General features: G+C 44.5%; 1 protein-coding gene across 1 annotated transcript; it reads right to left on the reverse strand.

The window, feature by feature from the left end:
- Window positions 1–387: 387 nt before the first annotated feature.
- cep83 (centrosomal protein 83) lies at window positions 388–20,707 on the reverse strand. Its single transcript, XM_063216945.1, has 16 exons — window positions 20,610–20,707; window positions 18,920–19,167; window positions 18,035–18,185; window positions 17,431–17,523; window positions 14,043–14,174; window positions 13,643–13,894; window positions 12,129–12,260; window positions 11,332–11,446; window positions 10,788–10,932; window positions 10,207–10,356; window positions 9,680–9,755; window positions 6,451–6,608; window positions 6,118–6,247; window positions 3,210–3,313; window positions 2,445–2,616; window positions 388–1,398 (listed from the first exon to the last, which is right to left on the reverse strand). Exons 2-16 carry the CDS (start codon window positions 19,153–19,155, stop codon window positions 1,171–1,173), a joined length of 2,274 nt encoding a protein of 757 aa, XP_063073015.1. The 5' UTR covers window positions 19,156–19,167; window positions 20,610–20,707; the 3' UTR covers window positions 388–1,170.
- Between the last annotated feature and the right edge of the window lie 356 nt (window positions 20,708–21,063).

Consider the following 21,063-nt stretch of genomic DNA (forward strand, 5'->3'; position numbering starts at 1 on the left):
TGTTCTCAGAGACGGTCTATATTCCACAGCTAACTGAAGCCTTGAAACAATGGTTTTTTTTTAATTATTTTTTTTTTAAAGATTTTAGATCATAGGCTACATTTCAAAGTGGCATGTTAGGATCATATTGTACATTTCAATTGAGCAAACCGGTTACATTTAAATTAAACCTGCAGGCTGCAAACTAGCCACAAAACCGTGGCATTCAGTAATATGAAAAACGTAGGCCTAGAGTACATTCTTTCACTTTCTTTGCATGCAAGTTTCTTCTGTCCTTGTGAAGACACCATTTTACTTTTGTTTTGTTGCTACAATACTTCCAAATTTGAACTCAATCAACTAAGAGTCGAGAGCACACAGATCAAGGAGAGAGAATCAACCCAGCAGTACAAATGCATCTTTATTTACAGACACCCATAGAATTCACATATTTACATTAGACCAAAGTCCAGTATCAACCAAAATACACAAATCTGTTGTATCGTGAACTTGACCCATTTGTGGAAGAACAAGCAACAAACGTACACAAAAACACGCTAGTTTAAAATCCCTGAATGTAAACTGGGAGACATTTTTCAGCTAATAAACATGTATTATTATTGTAAAAGAGGGACTAAAAAAGGTGCAAACACATAAAACACTGATAAGATTTAAAAGCACATTTAAAAAAAAACGGAATAAAAGACCCTTGTAGCTAACAATCAAGTGTACATATCGTTTCAAGTCTTCAAGCTTTGGCACATATACACATATATGATGGCTGTTATGAAACAAAACACAACACAAAACAGAATCACAAATAACTATTCAAAACATCAACATCCCCAGCCTAAACATAAGACTGAAAATGTCATAGAGTGATGTCATTACGCTCAAACGACAAAAGTTCATTGCATAGATATGAACACTCGATACCGCGGTGACCACTCCTTTCTATTGGAACGAATGGTTCAAGTCAGATGTCTGCCATGTTTTGCCAGTATAACGCTACCACCAATGGATGGCAAGGCAATATGCACATTATCTAGTAAGTGGCAGAAAACAACATCTATGAAAGACAACGGCACCCAGGATTGGAATTGGGTCACAGTCAGTCACACCAACACGGCACCTAGTGTTCATATCTATGACTTCATCGCAGCTCAAAAGGTCAAAGGTTATCAATGGAGGTTAAAGGTCAGGCAGGGCGTCTCGGGAGCTCAGGCTGCTGTGCAGGGCCACTCCGCGGTGGTCGCGTGGGCTGGTGCCACCGTCCCTGAGACTGAAGTCCCTGTCCCTGTCTCGGTCCCGGTCCCGGTCCGCAGGCGGGCCCAGTTCCTCCAGCTGCTGCTGCTGGCTGCACTCCAGCTCCTCAAGGCGGCGACGCAGCACAGACAGCTCACGCTGGTGCTGCTCATCCTTATAGGGGGAGGGAGGAGAGGAATCAGTTAGTATAGAGAGATGAGAAGAGAGAGAGAGAGGGTGGGGGATAGGTTAGTAGAAGAGATGGGGAGAAAGAGTAGAGAGAGACAGACAGAGAGAGGCAGGGAACAGGTTAGGAGAGAGAGAGAGAGAGAGAGAGAGAGAGGGAGAGAGAGAGAGAGAGAGAGAGAGAGAGAGAGAGAGAGAGAGATAGAGAGATAGAGAGAGAGAGAAAGAGAAAAAACAGGATTACTATATGAAAAGATGGGGAGGAGGGAGAGAGAAAGAGATAGAGAGAGAACAGGTTAGTGTATAGGTAGAGATGGGGAGAGCTAGGAGTCGAATGGAGGAAAGTCTCTGCAACACTTAAAGAGATGGAGGACATTAGAGAGAAACACATCAATTTATACAGTATGATTTGGGCTGTGATAGTGGTAGGCAGAACAGAAGCACAAAGAGGGTGATACAGGTGTAGAGAAGTGTGTGTGTGTGTGTGTGTGTGTGTGTGTGTGTGTGTGTGTGTGTGTGTGTGTGTGTGTGTGTGTGTGTGTGTGTGTGTGTGTGTGTGTGTGTGTGTGCCTGCCCTGCATGACTGGTTACAGTGTGTCTGAGCCCGGTACTATCATAGAAGGAGGTGGGGTACGGATATTGAGGAGAACACTAGTGTGTGTGCCTATGTGTGTGCATGTAGAGAGACCAGGCTCAAGGCCACCAGTGAAAGAGCCTTCCATGTTGCTGCTCCTATTCTTTGGAACAATCTGCCCGACCACATCCAGAATGCCCCTTCACTGGCCATGTTTAAGACACCTTAAGACATGTTTTAACACCTTAAGACACATCTCTTCCTGGAGGCTTATGGCTGCTAGTTCCACAAGCACATTCACTTACATGCACTCAGACACACGCTCACACACTGACGCGCACACACACTCACGTTTTCCTACACGATACCCTGTCAGGCGACCTTGGGTGTTTTGAAAGGTGCTATATAAAACGAAAGTATTATTATTATTATTATTATTATTATTATTATTATTATGTACCTGCATGGCTGGGAAGAGTGTGTCTGATCCGGGTATCATCATGGAGGCAGGCGGTATGGGCGTGGAGGAGAACTGCTGGTGTCCTAGCAACAGCCGGCGGAACTCGCTATGGCGACGCTGTAGCTCTCTCAGCCGACGCTGCATCTGGGCATGCTCCTCAGAATACGTCCTCCTCCACACACATATGAAGGAACACACACACACGAAGCAATACACACATGAAGCAATTAGGGATTTAAAAAACCCTTAACCGGCTACTGAGACTCATTAACCGGTGGTTAACCGGTAATTTTGAATTATACAACGTTAGCGTGCCTGATATGCATAGCACTTTTTTTTTGCTGCGCAGACAGGACCTGCCATGTCCAGCCATTGTTGCCAGATGGAAAATGCTGAATTATCGTACTAAAACCTCAAAATTATTGTTTTTTTGGGGGCTTTTTGGGAGGAAATTATTATTATTATTACAACCGGTTAACCGGTGGAAGAAAATTTTAACCGGTTAACGTTGATCTGGTCGACTAACGGTTAAACGGTTACCGGTTAACATCCCTAGAAGCAATACACACACACAGGAAGCAATACACACATACACATGAAGCATCAGGTGTCTTGCTTAAGGGTACCTCAGGCATGGAGTAACAGAGAGTGGAAGGGTGGGATTCAAACCTGCAACCCTCTGATCTAAAGTCCATCTCCTTAACCACTGAACCACATACAGTCATGATAGCCAAGCCCATAACATGGTGCATTTCTGGCACATACTTCTTGGTGGTGCTGACTTCGATCTGCAGTTCCTCCACTCGAGCCTCCAGCAGTTGGATCTTGTCCAGGAGTTTCTTCTCCTTCGCCTCGGTCATGCTTTTCCTCTGGAAGAAACAGCATGAGACAGGACAGGAACGTTATTAGTAAAATAGATAGATAGACTTTTATTGTCCCCAAGGGGGAATTTGTTCTCACCACCATAGCAGTCTTGTCACAGCCTACATCAGGCATACATAAGGCATTCATAACAGACATCATAACATTAAACACCATTGAACATTGACATACTGTACTAAACATGATACATGTATACCGGCATATGAACAAACAAAACACTGCACAAATGAACTGGTGCAGTTTTCTCTTTTAGGTCTTAGTCTGGCCTTTCTTCTTGAAACATTAGCAGAGGACAAGCTGAATTGCTTGTTTGCTGATTTTAACAGTGAAATCAGAGAGAGAATTAAGCGTTTCATGGACTCTGCAGGTATGAAGAAATGAAACATGCTGTGTATGAATTAAAACAAAATACAATGTTTTTTTATAATCTACATTCGTTCATTCACTTATTTATTCAGTCACTCATTAAATTTAATTCAATTAGTCTCATCATTGGTATTATGAATGTAACTGAAACAAATGCATTTAGTCGAGTACATCTATGGCCAAAATGCACCAAACCCCAAAAAAATTGATACAAAAGGTTTTTCAACTGATTTCAATACATCCAGCTGTCCTTACTAACATACTAAAAATCTAGGAAAATCTAACTTCAGGAAAGGTGTCATTTTCAAGATCAAAGTTTTTTAAAATAAAGGTTACTACATGATAATTACATTGCATGAACTAACATGTTTTCAGGATCTGTTTGTTTGGAGTGCTGTTTGGGTGGATAAAGACACTACTGCTATGGTAATATCCATGTGTTGTTTGTCAGGGCACATCATCAGTGATGAATCATGGTGTTACTAGGTATTTTGGGTCTTTCAGCAGCTGAACTGAATAGACAGGAGCCACTACATGTGTAAGTAGAGGGCAAGGTGAAACGGCTGGTACTGGAGACAGACAATGTCCTGAAAGGACATAGGGCTTTAGCATAGCTTTCGGGTAAGCCAGAGTAGGGCCTGTTGTAGCTTCATAGGCAAGGGTCAGGGCCTTGTATTCAATTAGGGCATGAAAAAGAGGACATGACTGGGAAACTGAGGCTATGTGGTCAGAGAATGATAGATGGTCATCAACAATGACACTTAGATTTCTTGTGGCCTTATTTGAGGCAACAGTAGCAGAATCCATATTGAGTCCAATATCATGGCAACCTAAATCTTTGGCTGGGATCACCAGCAGTGCATTTGGGTGAGGCTCAACTGAAGGTTGCATTCCTTCATACTTGTGGATAGTTCAGAGAGGCAAGCGGAAATGTGTGTGACCATGGAGTCATCTGGCACAAAGTAACTGTGCTTCATCGGTGTAACAGTAGTATGAGAAGCTGTGAGAACAGATAACATGGCCCAGTGATGTGGTGTACATGGCAAATGGGAGTCCCAGCACCAGCCCTTAGGGAGAGGCTATGATTTCAGGACAGCTGACCTTGCCCTTGATACATGCTAAGAATGATACCACCAGACTCAAATAATGTCTGGAAGAACTTGAGAAACATAAAACTCAATTATTCATCTAAGAGAGATGTTAAATAATCATGTTTTGAAAAAAAAAATGCTAGCTGGTGAGTCTGCACAAAGACTTTTAGATTTACTACAAAACAAAAAGAGATGTCCATAATCTCTTCTGAAGACATCTTCTGGCTTACTAGAAACAAAATAAAAGAGTAATTTTGAGCTTGACTTTTTCAGATTTTGAGTTTTTGCATTTTGAAATGTAATGCATATTTAATTAGATATAGTCAAATTACCATATTAAAACATAACATTTCAGAAAACTTGCAATACATTTTTTTCTCACAAATATGTGAGTAATCACCGGATTAAGTTTCATGGCGATATCGGCAAGCTACATTTTTTGGCCTATTCACCTGGAGTGTCTCTTGACCCTTATAATAAGCCTATGGCAGCTATGTTGAAAAAACTCATTTCCCAAAGTCAGATTTTACTAGATTTTTAGTATGTCATTTAGCAGGTCCAATAGTAATAGAATCCATAAAAAAACCTTTTGTATCAATTTTTTTGGGGTTAAACCCTAAATGTACTCGCCTAATTACTAAAGGGGGATTCATAGTAGCACCTCCACGTAGGTGCAGCACAGAAAAGTAGCCACCACGCCCCCCCTGTGCAGCGATAAAACAACCCCTGGCTGCGGTACACGCATGGTTCTCCCAGGCTGAAATGTCCGTGAGCTGACGCTATGCTCTTGCACTGTGATAGGTCAATGAGCTTGCAGCAGTTCAGTGAGTACTTGGCCCTGATAGGTCAGTGGTGTTCTATTCTTCTACCCTACCGCGGAGGTTTGAATAAGGAAAAGGAAAAACACGATGCGGTTGACCTGGCAGGAAATCACTGGAGTTTACTTGACAGGGAGAAGAACAGTGTTTTATTTCAGTAGTACAACTCCCAAAAAATCTATTAAAAATATCCATAAAAGGCCATCCTGAAAATGTTATAAGTTTGTAGTGTGGTAGTAGCAAAGAAGCCTCTTTGTTCGTTTGAGCAGCTAGCTCCTAAAACAGGGTTCGCTAATGTCCTGTAGTGAGTTTGAATGAGTTTGGCTGACAGTTGCTAAGCTAGCTGTTAATGTGACCATTAGATGTATCTATTGTATTTAAAAACAGCTTTTGTTTGGCATTTTAACCAAAAACCTTTTAATTAGTACGTCTATGCTTTACCCCAAGTCTGCATAGTATGACTATGTATCACCCTTAAGTTGTTCAGAAACCAGACGGCAAACTAGGCATGCTGACCTTCTTCTGTGCGAGTGCTGCCCTCTGCAGGCGGTCCTTGGCCTGGCTGTACTTCTCCTGCAGCTCCGACTCCTGCTCCTGAAGCTTATGCTTCTCCTCCAGCCACTCCACACGACGATCCTCCACTAACCTGCAGAACATTACAGTGCGTTCCATCACATTAGATCACATTACATAACTTTACATTCCCCAGGACAGTGTAACCCCCCAACTTGGACAAACTCCACTAACCTGCAGAACATTACATTATATTACATTATATCACATTACATTACATTACATTCCATTCCCCAGGACAGTGTAACCCCCCCAACTTGAATGCCCTGGGCTCACCTCTCGGCCTCCTGCTGTGCCTTGTCCACTTGGGTGCGTGTGCTCCTCAGCTCCTCGCGTGCCCTCTCCAGGCTCTCCCTTAGACGCTGGTTGGTGTCCAGCAGCTCTGACTCTGACTGGGACACGGCAGCCAGCTGGCCATTCAGATCATGGATCCTCTGCAGGTGGGAGACAAACAGGATGAATATGTGGAGTTTAATGGATGTGTACGTGTGTGTGTGTACTGTATGTGTGCGGTGTGTATGTGTGTGTGCTGTACCAGTATGGCAGCTCTGCAAGCAAACTGTAGTATTTGTGTAGTTACTGCCAGGGCTTTGAACCGTTATTTTTTTCCAAACGTTCCGTTCCAAACAGAAACGGAATTATAACGTTTCCGGTTATGAGTTCCACCAATAAATTGACGTTCCCGAACCGGTTAGAACAAAAAAATATTGTTCCCGGAACGGTTAATTTCGTTCCTGTCAGCTGATTACTCCCCATAGGCCTAACTGACGTTAATTAACCAAGAAAGACGGAAGTGCAAATGAGTCAGCCTACATTCCAAACTGTTCATTCAAATGGATGAAAAGAATATCCTCCAGAATTTTGTAATTCAGGGTCGACCTAAGCGGAGAAGCGGAGATTAAACCTCAATGATAAAAATGCACGATCCACGCTGACTTGGGTCAGGGGGAGTGCTATGATGGACATTGTGAGTTTGTGCATATTTGAAGCGGCCATGGATGCCCAATAAGGTAGAACATTCTCGGTGCGCTTTACATGCGCTTCTCTGCAATGTCTTACAATGATGCTATGGAAACTCTGCCCTTCAAGTCAAGTCAAGTAGGTTTTATTGTCAATTTCTTTACATGCACTGGTCATACAAAGAATTTGAAATTACATTTCTTGCTTTCCCATACAGACATAGACTAATCTAGGTAAGGACATAGACAGTATAGACATAGACAGTACTTATACATGGACTTAAGACAGTATGGACATAGACAGTGCTCATACAGACATTTAAAGTGCAAGACTGGACAACAGAAGACTTGTAGAGGACATACATTAAAGAGGTATTGTTGTGCTTTTGTGCTTTTCCTAAAAAAGTCCTTTATAGCGTTCTGACATGGTAATAGTAGCATTTGAAGAAAAATAAATATTAAAAAGGTCTGTCAAGTACACCAGCAGCAGTGTGTGTGTGTGTGTGTGTGTGTGTGTGTGTATGTGTGTGTATGTGTTTAGTGCAGGTAGAAGGTGCGGTGTGCGTCTGTGTGTGTGTTCGTGTGTCTGTGTGTGTGTGTGTGTGTGTGTGTGTGTGTGTGTGTGTGTGTGTGTGTGTGTGTGTGTGTGTGTGTGTGTGTGTGTGTGTGTGTGTGTGTGTGTGTGTGTGTGTGTGCATGTTTTGAGTTAGTGCAGGTTGAAAGTTCAGTCACAAGTATAGTAGTGCAGGTGGAATGTTCAGTCGCAGATATGGTGGTGGGGGATGGGGGGGGGGGGGTTGTCAGTGGCCTTGCTGGCTAGAGGCTGACAGTGGAGGGAGAGTGGGTTGAGTGTTCAGCATCTTGATCGCTTGGTGCATTGTGCTGCTCGCCAGCCTGGTGGTACGGGAACGGAGGCGCCTGTACCTCTTTCCAGAGGGCAGGAGGCTGAACAGTTTGTGTGCAGGGTGGCTTGTGTCTTTGATGATCATCAGTGCTTTCCGGGTGAGGCGTGTGGTGTAAATGTCCTGCAGGGAGGGGAGTGGTACTCCAATGATCTTCTTCGCTGTGTTCACAACACGCTGGAGTGTCTTCCTGTTTTTCTCCGTGCAGCTTCCTCCCCACACTGTGATGCAGTTGGACACGACGCTCTCTATGGTTCCTCTGTAGAATGTTGTCATGATGGAGGGTGTAGCACTTGCCTTCTTTAGTTTGCGCAGGAAGTAGAGACGCTGATGGGCCTTCTTCGCCAGTGATGTAGTGTTGGTGGTCCAAGAGAGGTCGTCGCTGATGTGCACTCCAAGGAACTTGGTGCTGCTCACTCTCTCCACAGCATCGCCGTCGATGGTCAGTGGTGGCAGTTGTTTTTGGACCCTTTGGAAGTTGACAACAATCTCCTTGGTCTTGTTGACATTCAGCAGGAGGTTGTTGTCTTTGCACCATCTGGCCAGCAGGTCTACTTCTTCTCTGTAGTGAGTCTCATCGCCCTTGGTGATGAGGCCCACCAGTGTTGTATCATCCGCAAACTTCACTAGATGGTTAGTGCTGTGGGTCGTTGTGCAGTCGTGTGTCAGCAGCGTGAACAGCAGGGGGCTGAGAACACAACCTTGCGGAGCCCCCGTGCTCAGGGTCAGGGTGCTTGAGGTGTTGTTCCCTACCCGTACTGCTTGTGGTCTTTGCATCAGGAAGTCCAGCAGCCAGTTGCAGAGGGAGGTGCTGAAACCTAGTTTGTCCAGTTTTCTGATGAGTTGTTGTGGTATTATGGTATTGAATGCTGAACTGAAGTCAATGAACAGCATTCTCACATATGAGTCTTTATTGTCCAAGTGGGTGAGGGCTGGATGGAGGGCAGAGCAAATTGCATCCTCCGTGGATCGCTTGGCTCGGTATGCGAACTGGTAGGGGTCTAGGGTGGGGGGTAGGGTGGCTTTGATGTGTGACAGGACTAGCCGTTCGAAGCACTTCATGATTATGGGCGTCAGTGCTACAGGACGGTAGTCATTGAAGCATGATGGTGATGATTTCTTCGGCACAGGTATGATGGTAGCAGCTTTGAAAAGTGATGGGATGACTGCTTGCTCCAGAGAGATGTTAAAGATGTCTGTGAAGACATCCTTCAGCTCTTCTGCACAATCCTTCAACACTCGGCCTGGTATGTTGTCTGGGCCAGCTGCTTTGCGTGGGTTGATGGTGGCAGTGTTTTGTATGACAGTGGTTTCTCTTATTTAAGATGTGGAGTGGAGACTTTGTAATCCACAGCTCTCTCTCCATTCAGTCAGAGAATGTCTGATGTCACAGAGGACGTGAACCTCAGCCGTCATGGTAAGGTGCGCAGGAAAATAATAACTTTTTTTTTTGTTTGAGGAACGGTATTAACCGGTTACCATTATTTTTGAATAAGTGTTCCCGTGCCAGAACATAGAAAATAATGTTTCCGGTTTTGTTTCTGTTCCCTGTAAAATACAAAAAGTTCCTGGTTTTCGTTTTCGTTCCTTGAACCGTTTCAAAGCCCTGGTTACTGCACTTTGCCTCTCTCCATCGCACTGTACCTGTCTGAGCTCCTGGTTGTCTGCCTGCTGTCTCTCATGCTCCTCCACTTGAGTAGCCAGCTGCTGCACCTTCACCCTGAAATCACACATGCGCACACACTATGGATTTATTACTGATTGAACGCTTCAGGTCGCCTCTGATCTGTGCTATATCCAAGCAGGACTTTTGTTCATTCATATAATTCATTCTTGGATTATATTTAATTTTGTGATTTAAAATAAAATTCTTCAAAACAAATCAGTTGCTTATTGTTGTTCAATCATTGGGATTAATAATCGGGATTTCAATTTTGATCCAAATACCATAATAGTGATTATCATTTTTTCCATAATCGTGCAGCCCTACTAGTTTGTATCATGTTCTATAATATTGGGTGTTTGTCTGGTGCACCTGTGTCTGCGTGATTAAATCTCTACTTTGTATCATGTTCTATAATATTGGGTGTTTGTCTGGTGCACCTGTGTCTGCGTGAATACATCTTTATTTTGTATCATGTTCTATAATAATGTGTGTTTGTCTGGTATACCTGAGAGTCTGTGCCTCCTTGCGTGCGGCCTCCTCTGCTAGTTGGCTGGCCCGGATCCTCTCCTCCCACTCCTCCCTCTGGGAATTAGCTGACGCCTCCTGCAGCGCCCTCTGCTGTTCCAACTCGGACATGCGGTTATCCAGCTCTAGCCTAGGGACAAAGAAATAATGCGTAAAATTTAACACATTTAAAATCACCAACAACATCTAGAGTGGAGGGACTGCGGTATTATAATCCACTGTTCAAGGAAAACACAGTACAGAAGAAATACAGAAGCAATACTACAAACGTGAAACACTCATCAGCAGAAAGAATGTGAAAGCCATCAAATATTGAAATATGCAGAGAAGGTCCAGAAAGGTCCAGAACACAATTGACGGCACAGTGTATTTAGGGAGCAAACTGTGTCCGACAGACAACTGACCAGTCGTGGTCTGGTCGGATTGGATAGGTGTGCACGTGCCTTAAGGTCCCCCAACACAAGGTCTCCTAAAGGGGCGTTCACCTTACGTCATATGGATCCCGGGAAAGTACTGGCTTGATTCGTCTCTACCTTTTCCAGTGTCTCTGCTTTAACTCACTTCTCCTCCTGCACCGCTGCCATCTTGTGTAGCTCTTCCTCGCGGGCGGCCTGCACCCTCCGCACCATCTCCCGCTCCCTCTCCAGCACGTGCTCTTTACTCCTCTCAACGGCCACACGCAGCACCTCCACATCAGACTGCAGACCTAGGGGAGGGGGAGAGAGGAGAGGAGAGGAGAGGAGAGGAGAGGAGAGGAGAGGAGAGGAGAGTTGGAGAGGAGGGGGAGAGAGGAGAGGAGAGGAGAGGAGAGGAGAGGAGAGGACAGTTGGAGAGGAGGGAGGAGAGGAGAGGAGAGGACAGTTGGAGAGGAAGGAGGAGAGGAGAGGACAGTTGAGATGGGTGAGACAGCGAAGATGAGCTTTATGTCAATTGCCAATCAAGCTATTTGTAAGCAGAAACAGCTGATCGATCGGAGCATCACTATTAAATGTACACATTTATACTAAATATATACATTTATACTATATATGGAATTAGCACCCAGTTATGTTTACTTCTGTAGGGTGGAGTGTGTAATCCAAACTTCACAGAGTGAGCACCGTACCATCCACTTGGCTCTGCAGGGTGTCCCTCTCCCTCTCCAGCTCGCCCTTGGCCCTCACACACTCCAGCTTCACGTTGGTCACCTCCAGCTTGTGAGAGTGCTTCAGTCCCTCCAGCTACACCAACACATCCAAAAACACACACACATACACACAAAAAGCAGGCAGACATGCAACCGATACACACACACACAAACACAAACACAAGCATATACATAAAAAGCAGTTAGTCGTGCAAACATAGTTTACTCCTCTGACACTCAATTTTGGTAAAGACCCTTGGAATCTTAAAAGTCATTTTGGCCTATAACACCTAAAAACGTGTGCTGTGTAAAAACATTTAGTAGTACATTTCCAGAATTCATGTTGCCCATTCATAAAGGTTACTCTTTTTTCATAAATACATAACACCACCATCAAATGTTAAGTATTCATTATGATATGAAAAGGGGGATCTTCTCCATGTCCATCCGCCATTTTGAACGTCCAGAAATAGGCATTTGTAGCTGCAAAACCTGTTGTACTTTTGTCATACTAGTAAATAAAAGATTGAATTTGCCAATAGACAGCACAGTTTCAATGAGCAGCATAAATGCAAAACCTACAGCATAAATGCAAAACCCACGCTTACGAGAAATATCATGGTAACGGCAAAAAGCGGAACACGACATCTAGTGCTCATATCCATCATAGAGATTCTCTGTATCCATGAACTTCAAGATCAGCCCATTCTTTTACTTCATAAAGCAAAGAGGTGAAAGTTCAGAGGTGAAAGGTGAAGGGGTACGTGTCGTCTGACCTGGCTGCTGAGCATGTTGACCTCCCTCTCCGCCTTGTGCAGGCGCGTGGTGAGCTGCGTGTTCTGCTCCTGACTGAGGTTCATCTCGGTCTCCACGCGCTCCAGCTGCATCTTCACAGACTGCTTCTCCGCCTGGAAAACACCATAGCAACCACATTGGATCACCATGGGGACTATACGTGGCTATTAGAGCATCATAATTGTTTTATTATTATTATTGCCATTTGATCCTCATAAGCTTTTGCAATGTATCTATTCTTCCTAGGGTCATTCATATTCCCAATTGACACATACAAATATAAGTCACACTAAATGACATCATATCACCATGGCGGCAACTGCATGCGACCACCATGGCAACTACTCCAAAACACTATAGCAACAACACCAGACCACCTCACAAACGCCACAGTAACCTTAATCATTGAAATAGTACACCAGGTGGGTGAAACTATTTAACGCTGAAAAGTGTGTGTAAAAGTCTGTGGTGCGAGACAGGAGTGCTGAAGGAGTGAATGGAGACAACACAGTGGACACAACTTTCCTTGCTATCTGTCAATAACGAGTCGTACGCATTACGGAGGTTGAAAAAAAATGCCCTTCATTCCTCGTGTCTAAGGCAAGCAATCGCAGCAAACCAGTAGCCCCATAATGCACGCCGTTCCAGCAGTGGAACACTATGATTAGTCATTGAAAAGTTAACTGACATAGTACTACAAAACTATAATATAACACAGGGCCTTTAGTAATGCACTAGTAATGCACTAGGACTAGCTCATTGCCATTCTGGTAACAGCAAATTCATAACACTGCGTCTTACCGCCCGTTCCCACTTTGACGGCCATTTGACGCTTACCTCGTTGTTTGGATGGAATGCTTCTTGTCGGTGCACATGCAGGGGCGTGACAGACTACACTGAACAGGAATATCTCTTTCTGTCTTTCTACAGGTGTATATCGATTAAACAAGCTAACTAGCGATAGTAACATCAAAGTCTGCCCTTACCTAACTGTGGACATGTGTTTACTGCACACATTTCATAGCACTCACATAGATTTGATTGTCGTCAGAAATGTAAATAATCCTTTGAACATAGGCGCAAAGACCTTGCACTTTATAGTTTGCTGTAGTGTATGACTCTTATATTAAAATGTACGATAAACAGTCATAAAACTACTTTTAAGCAGCAAAACATAGCAGTTGGTGTCATGGGAATTCCTCATGTACTCGACAATCATCGGATAACGCTCCGCGTTGGCCGCAAGTAATTAGCATAAAGTAGAAGGGAGCTCAACTTTTCGACGCGCGTCAACTGTCAAAGTAGCCGCACCGCGAATCCCAGAAGCCTTTGTGAGGGCATCGCCGCTTTCCATTGAAAATTAATTGAAGGCGTCTGCGTCAACGCGGTCGCCGGTAAAGTGGGAACGGGCCGTTAATAACAGGTCAATCATTCACATACCACCACACCACTACAACATCAACAACACCAGACCGCCAAAGTGCCATCCCCTCACCTCCAGGGCCTTAACCGAAGCCTGGGACTCGGCCAGCTGCCTCATCTGGATGCGCTGCACGTTTTCGGCCTGCGAGCCGGAGCTGTCCCTCTCGGCGCGCAGCTGGGCCACCTCGGCCTCCAGGCCCTTGAGGCGCTGGTGCAGCTGGGCCTTCTCCCTCAGCAGGGCCTCCACGCGACGCCCGTCACGCGCCGGGTCGCCGCTGGACAGCTGGGCTGACAACTGGTCTCGCTCCTGCTCCAGACGCGCTACCTGCGGGTGACGTTGGTAAAAAAGACAGTTATTCGTTTATAGCTTTGGGGACAGTAACATTTTCTCCCTCAGTATGGCCTCCATGCGACTGCCATCATGCATACACTTGAATGCATTCATCTCCAACACAAACGTACACCCCACCGACCTCTGCATCGTAGCGTAGCTTTCGCTCCTCCAGGACGCGAGCGTGCTCCTCTCTCTGCTGGTGCAGCTCTGACTTGACGTAGGTCAGCTCGTAGCGCAGCTTATTGTATTCCGAACGGAACTTCTCCGCCTCCTGGAACACAGCAGAAATACACAACACAGGTCAATGACGTTTGAGTAGTAGCAAACCTCAGGGTGGTGCAATCACAGCTAATGACTAGAGATCAGGGGCTGTTCACTCACGGAACTTCCTGTTAGCCACAATTGGCTAACCCTAACCACGGGACAGTGCAAAATGAATGGGTGTCAATGGAGTTTTTTACCATTATCATTTTTGTGATTTTTTATAGTTTTTTGTCCTGAAATATTAATATTAAGTTCGAAGCTATAAGTAATAAGACCCCATTTGAGTAGCGTTTCGATTATTTTGCGCCACTAGATTATTATATACTGGGTCACAAAGCTCAATTTTTATGGGGCCAAACCCATAAACATTAGCGCGATGCTAGCGAGTACAGGTTGAAATCTTCTAACCTGCTGTAAAACTACACACCTGTGCGATTTGTCAATACAGCCTATTGTTAAACAACAGTCATAGTGCTTACCAGGAATGTTTTGTTGATGATATTTGTGACCGGAAATCGCAGTAGCAATGTATTTAGCATGGGTTCCCCTTTCCGTTCCATACATTTTCCCACATGAAGGACTGGCCCACGCTCGTTACTGCATTATGCATGCAAAGCTAACTGGCTACAATGGGAACCAATGAGACTGAGCCTTCTCCCTGTTAGAGGTTCTCTGGTAGAGATGCACCGGATCCGGAAAAGGCAGGATAATAGGGTTTTTCACAGGATCCGGATCCGGCAGGATCTTAAGCAGTGGATCCGGTATCCGGCAGTAACCTAAAATCAGGATCTGGTGCATCTCTAGTTTTTACGTAGCCTAGGCTTTTCAGTCAGTCTTTCACAACCCCAATCACTGCATGGAGTGAGAGCTCTTTGGAAGCGGCCGTTGCAGGCAGTTTGTCAGTAAGCCAATGAGTCTAAAAAATAGCTTGAGCCAACGTAATAAAAAGGGCCCACGTGTGCGAGTAGACTATGTGTTTCAACCCTTTCGTAGGATCCGGTATCCGGTTCCGGATCCGGCAGGATCTTAAGCAGTGGATCCGGTATCCGGCAGGATCCTAAAAATCAGGATCCGGTGCATCTCTACTAATGACCCTATTATGTGTATTCATCGCTGTCATTGACCCACATGATATTTGCTATATATGTATGTGCAATATCAAGAGAGGCACTTGTCCATCCTGTAGAGGAGACATCAAATTAATTTTAGTGATTTTCTGCGTGTGCGTCTGTGCACGACCATGTGTGTACATGAACAGTATGTGCAATTCACCTTTGCATTCAAGATTGCCCATTTCAGACTTTGTTTATATTACTAAGTTCATTTCATTTTACCATTATTTTTTTTCAATATATGCAAATCTTTGTTAATTGTGCCCAACATCACCTGGATTTCTTTTTCAGTTCCCAATTAGGAAAACACTTGAGAAACGTTTCCAAACATACTTAACACCTTAACCCCCCGAAGACGACACGGTGTGCAAACAGGAGTATGTGTATCTAGTTTCCTCAAGAGCTGGAACTCCACAGAGTAGAGTAAACACTAGCATCACCATGGAGATGGCAGTTGGGTTACCAAGGAGATGACTGCTCCACCTGCTGACTCCTGAGGTGGCTTGGGAGGACTCAGTTAATGACCTCCCTCTGTCACCGACCTCCTCACCCCTCATGGCACAAACACACCAAAAGTGATGAGAGACAATGGCAATGGAAGTAGTCACAGTGCATGTTGACATACATGTTTCTTTTAGGTGTATTTCATTCATTGCCAATGTTGACAGCATTCATGCATCCCCAAACCATGTCAGTCCCACTACCAGGCTTGGCTATTGAGAGGATACACTTTTTTTTGTAAAACTCACTTGTTTACCACGGCACATGCTTGACACCATCTAAAGTAAATTTGTTTGTCTTGGTCTCTTCAGATCACATGATATGGTTCCAGTGATCCATATCTTTCATCTCTCTTGAGACCAAGATAAATAAATTCGCTTTAGATGGTGTCAAGCATGTGTGGTGGTAAACAAGTGAATTTTACAAAAAAGTGTATTCTCCCAATAGCCAAGCCTGGTAGTGGGACTGACATGGTTTGTGGATGCATACATGCTGTCAACATTGGCAATCTGAAATACACCTAAAAGAAACATGCATGTCAACAGGCCCTGTGACTACTGAAGCAGATCATGATATTCTCCATAGGATTGCATTCAAATTACACACCAATCTATTTAAGCCAGGTGCACACTCAAAATATAAAAGTTCAATGCAAAGAAAGGTTGAAACGCACACTGATGACCTCCCTTTTAATCCCTTTTCATTTCGAGACGATTCGAGCCAACCATTGACAGTAAATAGAATGGACGCCAAATCAACGCTATTTGCTATTCAACGCTTTGAAGCCAGATTTGGGAACATTCCAACTTACATTCCACCTTAGCAACGCCAAACGCAGGTGCTGATTGGACAACAACAAGACTTCTAACGGTCAATCAAACCATGTTCTGATGCTCATTGGTCAATTTAACTTTTAATATCTCTCTAAAACAAAACATCACCACAAAAAACCACCACCCTGGTAAGTTGGAGAGCAAGGGGACCTACTAGTTGAGCGAAAAATTATCCCCCTGGAGTGGCATTTAAGGGAGATACAGGGTTTTATGTCTCTCATAGGAATGAATGGGATTTGGCCATTTTTTGGTCTTTTTGGGTCCAACCTTGGCTCCAACTTGGCTTCAACAATGAAATAGAATTTTGGCCTCCATTCTATTTACTCTCAATGGAGCCAACACAGCCCCTTCTCTACCGGATTTTAATCTGGGGTGTACTCACTTTTGTGAGTACATGTTCAAACATTAATGGCTGTATTTTGTTTTTTTCTGAGTGAACAAGAAATTTAAGCGGTTAAATATGTTGTTAAAAGGTCACTAATTATTGTGTCAAAGTGAATGTTCTGTAATGCTTTCATATGAAAAGATATACTCAAAAATCTGCAAAAACTGTGACTAACTGTGATATTACTCGACAAATGGAAGCTTGCAGTAGGTTTGAATACAACTGACGAACTCACTTGTGATGTGGTCTGGCGTGAACCAGGCACGCTTCACGCTCACGTCCCCCACCCCACCCCACCCAACCCCATGTCTCTCTCTCTCTCTCTCTCTCTCTCTCTCTCTCTCTCTCTCTCTCTCTCTCTCTCTCTCTCTCTCTCTCTCTCTCTCTCTCTCTCTCTCTCTCTCGCACACACACACACACACCCTTCCTCACCTCCTCCAGTTTGTTGAAGCGTTCCCTCATGGGTGCCTCCAGCTCTTGTTGAATCTGAGCTCTCAGCAGCTCCTGCCTCTGGGGGGTCATGATCTAACCACACACACACACACACACACACACACACACACACACACACACACACACACACACACACACACACACACACACACACACACACACACACACACACACACACACACACACACACACACACACACACAAACATAGATCAGATCAACACTTCTTCATAAGATCAGATCAACACTTCTTCATATGACACCATTGCATAAAGTCTTGTCGTGTCTCTCTACTGTATATTTCTAGTGGGGTATTGTGGGATGTTGTGGTAGTGTCTATAGCAGTGGTTCTCAACCTTTTGAACAAAGCCCCCCTTACGTTATACATTAGTACAGATACTTTATATATTCAAATGACACACAGTCATAGACTCTGGTTGTGAAAGGGAGTGCACAGAAAAAAATAGTGTGGCATACATGATCCATGTAAGGCGGGCCTTGGCTGGAATCTACCTGTATATGGGGGGCCTTGTCATGCTGAAGTTTGGGAACCCCTGTACTAGTCTATAGTCTATGGTAACTACCTGGACGCGGAGTTCCTCCATCTGCCGGGTCTTGTCCAGTAACTCTCCCCTCAGCTCGGCAAGCAGCAGCTGCAGCTTCTCCTGAGAGGACTGCTTATCACTCAACAGCCTCCGCAGCTCAGCCTGCCCACGACCATACTCATCCTGCAACCTGGACAGGGAGAGAGAGAGAGGGAGGGGGAGAGAGAGAGGGAGAGAGAGAGAGAGAGAGAGAGAGAGAGAGAGAGAGAGAGAGAGAGGAGAGAGAGAGAGAAAGAAGAGCAAGGAGAGAGAGAGAGAGAGAGAAGAGAGGGAGAGAGAGAGAAGAGAGAGAGAGAGAGAGAGAGAGAGAGAGAGAGAGAGAAAGAGAAGCGTGTACATGCATGCACGCACGCACTCATGCACGCCACGCAGGCACGCACACACACAAATCAGGCAAGTGTTACTACTAATTCTACGTTAGACAGAAATATGAGCTCCCTTCCTCCTTTGGGTCTATGATCAAATCGACACAACACAGCCTTGTTGGGTAACTGTTGTGTACATAAAACTACTAATCAATGACGATACAGACAGAGTCAGACAGAGTCTTGAAAATATGGCCGGGGTTCCGAACAGTTTCCACATTGGAGCCCACTTGAAATGTCCACAAATATTCAGGGCCCACCTCTGGTCCAATTAACAATACAACACAAATGCAGTCAACAGCAACACACAGCAACAAATATTATTTAGATTTTTTTTTTTTTAGGAAATTATTTCAGGGCCCACTTGGAATAGCTTCATGGCCTACCAGTGAAATTGACAACACTTTTCACCTTGCACTTGAAAACAGCCCTGTTGTGTACATGAGACTAACCAAGGGCAATATTGGCTAAGTCTAAATAAGGATTTTTCTTCACCAACCTGGTGTGTTCTGCCTTGAGCGTCTGGTAGTTGGTCTTGTGGTGTTCGCAGCGCATCCTCTCGTCGATCAGCATCTTCTGCAGCTCCATCTCCGAGCTCCCCAGCCCCCCTACGGCCACAGCAGAACCCCCCAGAAGCCCGCTGGCACCAGCCTGCTGTTTACCGCCACCCCCCATGTCCAGGGTACCTGGCAGCACCAGGGGCGGCCCGGACTGAGCCAGACCAGATGCGTTCATCCCGTCCTCCTCCTCCATGGTGGAAGTCAGCGAGAGAGAGAGATAGAGAGAGAGAGAGAGAGAGAGAGAGAGAGAGAGAGAGAGAGAGAGATAAAGATCAAGAGAAACAGAGACAGACAGATAATTGGACGGGAAGAGATTGGAGAAGAGAGGGAAAGAGACGAGTAAAGAAACAGAGGAGAATGGAGAATAAGACACAGCTCCCTTTTTTGTAGCAGCTGCAACAACCAAAGCAGACTGACCATCCAGATGACCTATACACAGGCACAATCACTCAGCTCCCAAGCAAAAGCTCCCAATCACTCATAATCCGCAGGAAAATTATTATTTCAAGGACTTCCTCAATCAGATCCCCGGCATATGTTTTAGATAATGACAATGCTCAAGCCATTGTCAACCACAATAAAACAAAAGACTAGAGTCTGCAGCAATCAAACTAAAAGTCGGTGGTTTGCCTCTTGTGAGAGAGACGAGTGATTGGGTCTCCAATCAGACGAGGTCATAAGTCGGGCTTGCTACGGCAGTGACTGAGGAGAGCTCTTAAAATCCACTTGTGGCCCCCAGTCTCAACAACTCAAGAGTAAATCTCGAACTGATTGTTGTTTAACTAGTTACCATCTAAGCGTTTCGCAAAGATTTCCCAACTGGACTCTGTTGTGGATACGCTTTAATCGCCATGGGAATAGTGGATGACAGAAGAACACGGCAGACATCAACACCAATGGTTTCAGCACAACTGATACAGTAATAGTATTGTGTCTTAGTAACAAAAAAAACCTTAGGTCTTCAATTTTTATAGTAAATATGTCAAGTAGAGAGTCACATGGGAATAGTTATTGTTGTAAACTGCTTTACGTTTTGTTTACTTTCCACACCTCACTATGCCCATGATACAACAGAGTAGTTTAAGTTTCATGATTTTATAGTTTCAACACATTTATGAATACATCGCTCTCAGAGACTGAGAATATGCTTTGACAGCTGAGTGTAGTTCTACACTACAAGATGTGCATGTGCATGGGATAAACCAGCTCCTGATTATCAATGTCAGTAATTAGCTAATGCACTACCTGACAGGCTAGCTTATCCCAGCTAGCAATTGCTGGTAGAAGTCACTTAGAACTTGTTCATAGAGGGTCAAAAACATGACAGAATTTGCATTGGCTATTTGTTCTGCAGCAACTATTAAATCGTTAAAAAGGAAGCATCATGCCGTGATGTTATGCACACAGCAGCTTTCTAATTTTAAAAATGGCGCTTTTCCCTCCTTGACATTGTGAAGCTAGCGATTTATATAGTTAGCTAACTTCAGCTTTCAAGCTTGGACATGATTTCACTGACAAGCTGCTGAATTTTATCAACATGTGTGATCTGTTACCATGTCTTTGCAATGATGTTACTGTGCACCATACAGCCCTCGGTTAAAAGTAGTTAATAAAGGCACTGCTCCTTACCTCATCCCGGGAGGACTCCACTTCCACAAGTTTGTTATTAGCAAACTAGCGTCCCTCAGCTAAGCTCGATTTGAATGCCGGGAAATGTAGTGTGACATGGCACAGACACAGACAAGTCATTCTCAAACTGAGGGCCCCACAGTGGTGGGCCAGGAATATTCCTTCCAAGTAGGTTTGAAATAGTATTCTAAATATTTAATATTTGTGCGCTACTTTTGTCTATTTATTTAAGTTGTATTGTTTGCTGGGTTAAAAGGTGGACCCCAAACATTTGTGAACATTTCAAGTGGGCCCCAAGTTGGAAAAGGTTGGGAACTTGTGCTACATTGCATGCAGGCATCAAAGAGAACGCTCATTGGAATTCATTCTCTTCCATTTCCCCAGCAAAATCTCTGGCCCTGATTGACATACGAACAAAACAGATGCCCGATGAGGATCTTTCACCATTATGTTT

This window comes from Engraulis encrasicolus, chromosome 15 (assembly GCF_034702125.1).
Source record: "Engraulis encrasicolus isolate BLACKSEA-1 chromosome 15, IST_EnEncr_1.0, whole genome shotgun sequence".
In the NCBI taxonomy this organism is placed as follows: domain Eukaryota; kingdom Metazoa; phylum Chordata; class Actinopteri; order Clupeiformes; family Engraulidae; genus Engraulis; species Engraulis encrasicolus.

What these genes read in the sequence shown, in the direction of transcription:
- cep83 (XM_063216945.1), bottom strand. Translation starts at nt 19,155, where the DNA reads ATGAACGCATCTGGTCTGGCTCAGTCCGGGCCGCCCCTGGTGCTGCCA. An exon ending in CCTGCAGAGCCAAGTGGATG is followed by an intron (nt 10,933 to 11,331) that starts GTACGGTGCTCA and finishes CCCCTCCCCTAG; the next exon opens with GTCTGCAGTCTGATGTGGAG. An exon ending in GCAGCGGTGCAGGAGGAGAA is followed by an intron (nt 10,357 to 10,787) that starts GTGAGTTAAAGC and finishes CTTTGTCCCTAG; the next exon opens with GCTAGAGCTGGATAACCGCA.